The 9,046-nt window shown below is 32.5% G+C and overlaps 1 protein-coding gene across 1 annotated transcript; it reads left to right on the forward strand.

Annotated features, from left to right (window-relative positions):
- Positions 1 to 338: 338 nt before the first annotated feature.
- Positions 339 to 8,550, forward strand: LOC142236408 (pickpocket protein 19-like). Its single transcript, XM_075307645.1, has 7 exons — positions 339 to 1,064; positions 6,299 to 6,421; positions 6,480 to 6,632; positions 7,240 to 7,372; positions 7,432 to 7,491; positions 8,082 to 8,217; positions 8,277 to 8,550. The coding sequence occupies exons 1-7, from the start codon at positions 339 to 341 to the stop codon at positions 8,548 to 8,550; spliced, it is 1,605 nt and encodes a 534-aa protein (XP_075163760.1).
- The last annotated feature ends 496 nt before the right edge of the window (positions 8,551 to 9,046 follow it).

Consider the following 9,046-nt stretch of genomic DNA (forward strand, 5'->3'; position numbering starts at 1 on the left):
GTTTTGTGCTGGGCAGTTACTATGGTACTATGAGGTAATAGATCCTGTCCCCGAAATGTCAAAGGGTTTGAATTGTGTTGAAAATAAATTTTTCTACTTATCGACGAATGAGAATGAGTGGTTTTACTTGAATTTTCATATGATTGAATTAATGTGATTAGTAGGCTAGTTCAGTCTTAACTGTCCTTCTATTTCTATATTAAGCTCAAAAACCTCAACCATCTACCATTTACGTTTTAGACATCAAACTTATAACAATCCTATATATTAAACGAAAAATAAATTCACAAACTTTTTACCCCATAATTTATGAAAACGACTAATGTGAACCATTTGCCATGAAAAAATCATTCAGTCCTTTTTCAGACACCGCCAATGCGGCATGCATCATGTTCTATCCAAACGAACTTGTCCGCTATAAGAATACAAACTTTGAACATCCCAAAGGACTGCAGACATTCAATGTGACGCTCGTGTCAACTCAACGTAAAGCAAATAAGACAAAGTCCACTAGAAAACTTCCAACATTTTGTAAAGAGTGTTTCGATGGTATCCAATACATATGGGAACCAGGTATACCACGGCCAATACGAATATTTTGGCTCTTGATATTGATAATCGGCTTCGCGGGTTGTATTACTATGTACACCATGTTAACAAAACGTCATCGCGATCAAGTGTTGGTGACAATTGTAGATACTCCCCGGCTACCCGTATACTCCATTCCGTTTCCGGCTGTTGCTCTATGTCCCTTCAATCATATCAACTGGATACGTCACAAGGCTGCAGAAGAAAAATTTCTACCACTAAATGCCACAGATGAAATGCGTAAAATATTTCATGACTTATTGGTAGCCACGGAAAATATGGGATTTTCCTTACTAAACAATTTGGGAGATTTCACAAAACTTCCTTCCATTCCATCTGCAATTCAGAATATTGTTCTGAAAGATCTGTTTGAATTTATGGCATTTCGGTGCAATGAAATTTTTACTTCGTGTACTTTCGATGAAACCGATTACGATTGTTGCAAAATTTTTGTTCGTGAGCATACGGAGAAGGGGGTATGTTTGGTGTTTAATTCATTGGTATCGGATGAGTCAAGGATGAAAAAGGTAATTCGAAGAAGAAAAACTTTGTGTAGAAATATTCATTAAAATGAAACCAATGACATTTTCGCATTAAGATTTTGTTAATAGTATGACATTTTTCATTATTTAATAGAAAATTCATAACAATAACGAAAAGATTCATTGTATTAATGAAATTATTTCATTCGCTCAATTTTAATGACAAATGTCGTTAATATCACGAAACATTTTCTATCACTGTATAAAAAGAAAGCAATTACACTGAAAAAAAGCATACACGGTTCCAAAGATTATTTTTTTATCCTAATGATTTTGGCATTGATTCCGAGCCAAAGAAGCGGAGAATTCAAGTAAGTATTCTTTTAAGGCGCAATTCTCATTTAATTTTAGGTTTTGCGTACTTGATTCCAGGAAGCAAATTTTAATTTTTCGTTTTTTCAAGTTGTTTTCTTCATATGCTATCAAAGTGCTTTACAAAGGTGTTAACGACAACATACGTTTTCAAATTCAGACTCGACTTCCAGTAGAAATTATCCTATGTTTCAAGTAGAAAACGTCTTTAAGATAAAGTGTTGAAAAACATGTCCTATTTTTGAACACTTTTTTGCTTTGTAGTCAAGATGCAAAAAGGCAACAAACAAGGACAAGTTCATTAATTTTAAAGAATTTTTCTGAATTATTAAAGTCAAGTCGATCTTAGTGCAAACAAATTTTCTTTCACGTTATGATACCAATTTTTAGGTCGAATCACTTAATTATAAGGACAAAACGACTTCATTGAAAAGTTTATCGACTTTTGGAGATGGTTATTGGCACTAACCGAAATATTGGAAATAAATATTAAAAAATAATCAATAATCGATTGTTTCTATGATCTCAAGCCGAACAAAATTAATAATCTGAATACATTATTAAAATAAAAATTACTTAAATAAACAAATTATTGATTTCATTAAAATAACAAAAACCAAGTAAGGAAAGTCTAAAGTCGGGCGGGGCCGACTATATTATACCCTACACCACTTTGTAAATCCACATTTTCGATTCTATATCAAATCTGTCAAATGTGTTGGATGCTATATATAAAGGTTTTTGTCCCAAATACATACATTTAAATCTGACTCCACCTGAACAAATTTATGTTAGTAAAAACAAGTAAGGAAAGTCTAAAGTCGGGCGGGGCCGACTATATTCTACCCTGCACCACTTTGTAGATCTAAATTTTCGATACCATATCACATCCGCCAAATGTGTTGGGGGCTATATATAAAGGTTTGTCCCAAATACATACATTTAAATATCACTCGATCTGGACAGAACTTGATAGACTTCTACAAAATCTATAGACTCAAAATTTAAGTCGGCTAATGCACTAGGGTGGAACACAATGTTAGTAAAAAAATATGGGAAACATTTAAATCTGAAGCAATTTTAAGGAAACTTCGCAAAAGTTTATTTATGATTTATCGATCGATATACATGTATTAGAAGTTTAGGAAAATTAGAGTAATTTTTACAACTTTTCGACTAAGCAGTGGCGATTTTACAAGGAAAATGTTGGAATTTTGACCATTTTTGTCGAAATCAGAAAATAATATATATGGGAGTTATATTTAAATCTGAACCGATTTCAATCAAATTTGGCACGCATAGCTACAATGCTAAATCTACTCCCTGTGCAAAATTTCAACCAAATTGGGCCAAAACTCTGGCTATTAGAAACATAATAGTCCATATCGGGCGAAAGATATATATGGGAGCTATATCTAAATCTGAACCGATTTCAATCAAATTTGGCACACTTAACTGCACTACTAATTGTACTCCTAGTGCAAAATTTCAAACAAATTGGGCCAAAACTATGGCTTCTAGGATCATATTAGTCCATATCGAGCGAATGATATATATGGGAGCTATATCTAAATCTGAATCGATTTCAACCAAATTTGGCACGCATAGCTACAATGCTAAATCTACTCCCTGTGCAAAATTCCAACCCAATTAGGCCAAAAATCTGGCTATATATGGGAGCTATATCTAAATCTGAACCGATTTCAATAAAATTTTGCACACTTGACTGTACTACTAATTGTAATCCTAGTGCAAAATTTCAACCAAATTCGGCCAAAAATCTGGCTTCTGGGGCCATATAAGTCCATATCGGGCGAAAGATATATATGGGATCTATATCTAAATATGAACCGATTTCAATCAATTTCACTTGACTATACGAATAAGTGTTATGTTTGTACAAAATTTAAAGCAAATCGGTATAAAACTCTGGCTGTTGGGTCCATATTAGTGCATATCGCGCGAAAGATATATATGGGAGCTATATCTAAATCTGAACCGATTTCTTCGAAAATCAATAGGGTTCTATTCTGACCCAAATAAGGAACATGTGCCAAATTTGAAGGCGATTGGACTTAAATTGCGACCTAGACTTTGATCACAAAAATGTGTTCACAGACAGACGGACGGACGGACGGACAGACGGGCATGGTTATATCGACTCAGGGACCCACCCTGAGCATTATTGCCAAAGACACCCTGTGTCTATTTCGTCTCCTTCTGGGTGTTACAAAAATATGCACTAACTTATAATACCCTGTTCCACATTGTGGCCCAGGGTATAAAAATAAATATGGGAAACATTTTAATCTGAACCAATTATGAGGCAACTTCGCAAAAGTGAATTTATGATTTATCGATATATATGTATTAGAAATAAAAGAAAATTTGAGTCGCTTTTACAAGTTTTCGACTTAGCAGTGGCGAGTTTATATGGAAAATGTGGGTATTTTAGTCATTTTTGCCCAAATCGGAAAAGCATATATATGGAAGCTATATAGAAATCTGAACCGATTTCAACCAAATTTGACATGCATACTTAGTATTTTAATTCTACTCCCTGTGCAAAATTTCACGTAAATCGGACAACAACTTTGAACTCTGTGGTCATACGACGGAAAATCGGGCGAAAGATATATATGGGGACTATATCTAAATCTGAACAGATTTCAATAAAATTTAGCACACTTGACTACACTACTAATTGTACTCCTAGTGCAAAATTTCAACCAATTTCGGCTAAAATTCTGGCTTCTGTGGCCATATAAGTATATATCGGGCGAAAGATATATATGAGAGCTATATCTCAATCTGAACCGATTTCAATCAAATTTCGCACACCTGACTATAGTACTTATTTTTCTCCTGGTGCAAAATTTGAAGCAAATTAGGGTAAAACTCTGGCTTCTGGGACCATATAAGACCATATCGTGCGAAAGATATATATGGGAGCTATATCTAAATCTAAACCGATTTCAATCAAATTTTGCACACTTGACTATACGACCAAGTGTTATGTTTGTGCAAAATGTCAAGGAAATCAGGGTAAAACTCTGGCTTCTGGGTCCCTATAAGTGCATATCTGGCGAAAGATATATATGGGAGCTATATCTAAATCTGAACCGATTTCTTCCAAAATCAATTGGGTTCTATTCTCACACAAAACAGGAACTTGTGCCAAATTTGAAGGCGATTTAACTTAAACTGCGACCTAGACTTTGATCACAAAAATGTGTTCACAGACAGACGGACGGACGGACGGACATGGCTAGATTGACTCAGGGACCCATCCTGAGTATTATTGCCAAAGACACCATGTGTCTATCTCGTCTCCTTCTGGCTGTTGCAAACATATGCACTAACTTATAATACCCTGTTCCACAGTGTGGCGCAGGGTATAAATATTCATATTCTTTGCATAGCTTTCTCGTTCGTCGGCAGTGCTGAAAACGTCCTCAATTTGCATCTATGCGTGGAACTATTTTCACAATAGAATTCGAAGCCTTTTCGCACTTTAGCCTCTTTTTTAGAAAATAACCTAAAATTAAATTTTCCTGGTAAAATGCCCAAGAAGTGCACATTTTTACAGGAAAAGAAAACATCATAAAATTAAAAAAAAAAACTGCACCACTCCGCTCCGAAGTAAGGATTCCTTAAAGTAGGTCTGGGCCGATTTACACTCATATAACCACAGAGGGCAAATTTTTACTCCGATTTTCTTTTAACAGGTAGTAAAATTAACTTTATGCACATGCATGCCAACTTTGGTTGAAATCGTTTCAGATTTTGAATTATATCTTTCGCCCGATTAACACTCGTATGCCCTTTGTAACTCTGCACAGGGAGCATAATTAACATTCTGTGTATGCGCATAAAATTTGATAGAAATAAGTTCAGATTGTCCGGTTTGGTAAAAAATGGTCATACTTTCCTTGTAAACTAACCACTGTTAAGTCGAAAACTTGTACATATGACTCAAATGTTCTTATACTTTTAATACATATCCATCGACCGATAAATACACACAAAAAAAATTCACGAAAAATTTTCCAATTAAAATTTTAATTGTGTTAAAAAAATATTCAATTAAAAATTTAATTGATTCAACAAATTTTTTAATTTAAACAAAAATCAATAACAAAAATAATAGTACCAATTAATTTTTTAATTGGATCAATTAACTTTTTAATTGACATTCAATTATTTTTTTAATTGATACTATCATTTCTATGATTGAAGACGTTTCAATTAAAAATTAATAGTATCAATTAATTTCGTGATTGAATCAGAAAAAAATTGTTTTGTGTGTAATAAATGGTCTTTTGTAAAGTTGTCTAAAAATTGCTGTATATTTAAATATTTTCCAAATTTAATTTACTAACATGGTGTTCCACCTTAGGGCATTAGCCGATTTCAATTTTAAGTCTATAGATTTCGTAGAAGCCTAAAAAATTTTGTCCAGATCGGGTCAAATTTAAATATACAGGGAAACCTCTCAAACTTGGACAGTTGTCTGGGGACTTTTGCTATATTAACAGATTAAAATTAACCTCTCATACTTGGACACCTCTCAAATGTGGACAAAATTTAGGCGATTTCAGAGGTGTCACTCTATATGTATATGGGAACATAAACCTTTACATAGTGCACCCAACAATTTTGAAGGATATAAGATGGCATCGAAAATGTAGGTGTACAAAATGGTGCAGGGTATATTATAGTCGGCCCGAACCGACTTTAGACTTTCTTTACTTATTTCTTAATGACAATTATTGTTCATAAGAAAAAGAAGATATAGTTTTTGTATGAGTCATACTGTTGTAGATATTTATTATAATGTTTGCCTTTATTTGTAGTTATCTGACAACTTTTATCCATGGAGAGTACGAGGTGCTGGAGAAACCTCAAGCCTATCATTTAGGCTAAGATATAATTCGACATATAATAGACCCGAAACTTATAACTCATTTAGATTCAGTGTAAGTACAGATTTTACTAATTAACAAAATTATTATCCTCAATTAAGCTAATCATTAGGTAATGATTAAGGAATCACACGAATGGGGTGAACCTCTTTTTCATATTTTTTATCCAAATACTCATAATGATGTTTCAGTAACACCCATAATGACGGAGACTTCCTCCAATGCTCGTGCTCTTAGCCCAGCGAAGCGTAATTGTTTATATTCGGTAAGTGCACCCAGAGAAGGACTATGATCACCTCAAACATGTTTCAAGAGCAAAATGTTATTTTGGAAAGTTGAGCATGGAACTTTTTCGTTGCAAAAATGTTCTTTTCTCGACAAACATATACAAGGTTGCCGATATCGAGAAAAAATAAAACATTTGCTAGAAAATAAAATTTTGCTCTTGAAGCATGTTTGAGGTGATCATATTCCTTCTCTGGTGTGTATAATTTTAATTGTTAACATTTTTTTGGAACTGCTATTTCAGACAACTTTCGCCCGGAACGAAATTTTAGAGAAACTAAACTTGATATATTAATTTAAATTTTATAAATCCCAAAACTAAATTAAGTTGCCTCCTCAGCAGTGTTAATCGGCTGGTTCGCAAAACTTCTCAGTACTGACATATTCCTAGCCAGGGGCGTATTCCGACTTTCGCAATAGCAAAATTTCCAGTTGAAATTGGAAGCTCGAGAATATATCGACTTTTTCGTTATAAGAAATATAAATTTTTGTGCGTTGCAATTCCGAATATGGCAAAAGTTATAATGCAGTTTCCTCCAAATTTACGTAGTTTTCTTTAGTTATTTAATTGATTGAATTTATTCCAGGACGAACAGTTGGAAGATTACGAACCCATAAATGGACTTCCGTACAACAAATTAAACTGCCAAGCTCAATGTCAACACAAATATGTTATGCGACGCTGTAATTGTTCGCTATCAATTTATTTCCCTCATATACGTGAGAAATAACATATAATTTTATACAAATGTGAAATTTACGTATTTCTTTGTTTGCAGGAAAATATGGAATGCGAGAATGTAGAGCTTCTGATTTGGGGTGTCTCTACAGGCATAGAGGTAATTTTTACAAAATTAGTGAAAAATAGTAAGAAATATAAACTTAGATCGTCAATCAATTAAACTAAAGTTAATTCAAGTAAAACAAATAAAATTAAATTACGACAAATTTTATAGTTTATTTATTTCAATCAATCAATTAAACTAAAATTAATTCAATTAAAACAAATAAAATTAAATTACGCCAAATTTTATAGTTTATTTATTTTATTGGTAGTTGAGAATAAATACAGATAAAGTGTAAAGGTTTATAATATCAAACAAAATTAAAATAAACTGAATTTAAGGTAATCAATTGCAAAAGCAAACAATTTTAATTCGTGTGATACTTCACATGATATAATAAAAAAATTATCAAAATTAAAAATTAATTGACTTCTATATAGTAAAATAATATTATAATAAGTAATTTATAATTGAATTTAAATAAATTATATATAAGTAAACTAACCTAAATTAGATTTAAAATGTAGATTAAATAAACAATTGAAACTCAATTTAAAATTTAAACAAAAATAAATAATTTATTATTCATTCTTGTTATCCTCGATTCTCGGTATATATTACTATTGTTTTTTTTTTATTCAAAGATGTATTCAACTATTTAAAAGGAGAAAAACAGGACATGTTTATTAATGATACACGTCGTGGAATGGAATGCGATTGCATGGATAACTGTTTGAGTGTCATATTTTTAGTGACTGTTAATACTCAGCCTATTCATAGGTATTACCAAAACAACTATGTTTAAAAAAAAATATTTAATCTTGTTTTTTTTTTCTTAGTACTGTTGTTAATAAAAGTGTTCCGGAAATTCATGTACATGTCTACTTTACCCAAGATAAGTTCATGAAATATGGAGCCCGTATGGAATTTACAACTTTGGATTTGTTGGCCTCTTTTGGTGGAGTTTTGGGTCTGTGTTTGGGAGCTTCGGTATTGAGTTTTTTTGAAATCATCTATGCTATTATGAGATATGGATTACAATGGCTGATAATCAAATGGAGAAAACGTCGTCACCAAAGACGTGTACGTACTCTTCAGACAAGTAAGGAATAAAATATTAAAATTACCAGGATTAAGAATAATCCGCTCAATAGAGCATCAGAAGCAATTCAATTTAATCGAAATTTTATTATTATATTAATGGAGCAACATATTATTTATAATGTTAAATAAATTGTAGACTTGATCAAATTCATATTGAAAGTTTAATTTTCCTAGGGTAGGTTAAAGTGGCAGCCCGATTAAGATTCAGGCTCACTTAGACTATTCAGTCAATTGTTTTCCCAGGGTAAAACAATTTTAGTTTTCAGCCTGCATATTAGAAATTCATCTTCTAGACGGACGAAAAAGACTGCTTTTGATATGTTTCCGTGTAAAACTTATATGTTTGGAACTAGAGGTGTGCGCATGACACGAAATCTGAAACAACGTTCGTGAATGTGCGTGAATGGGACTAAAACAAATATGTCGTGCGTTAGCGTGCGTGAGAAATAAAATCGGTTCGTGAATGTGCGTGAATACAATTTCTTTGTTATATGTTAACTGAATT

The sequence above is a fragment of the Haematobia irritans genome, chromosome 1, assembly GCF_050003625.1.
Source record: "Haematobia irritans isolate KBUSLIRL chromosome 1, ASM5000362v1, whole genome shotgun sequence".
NCBI classification, from domain to species: Eukaryota; Metazoa; Arthropoda; class Insecta; order Diptera; family Muscidae; genus Haematobia; species Haematobia irritans.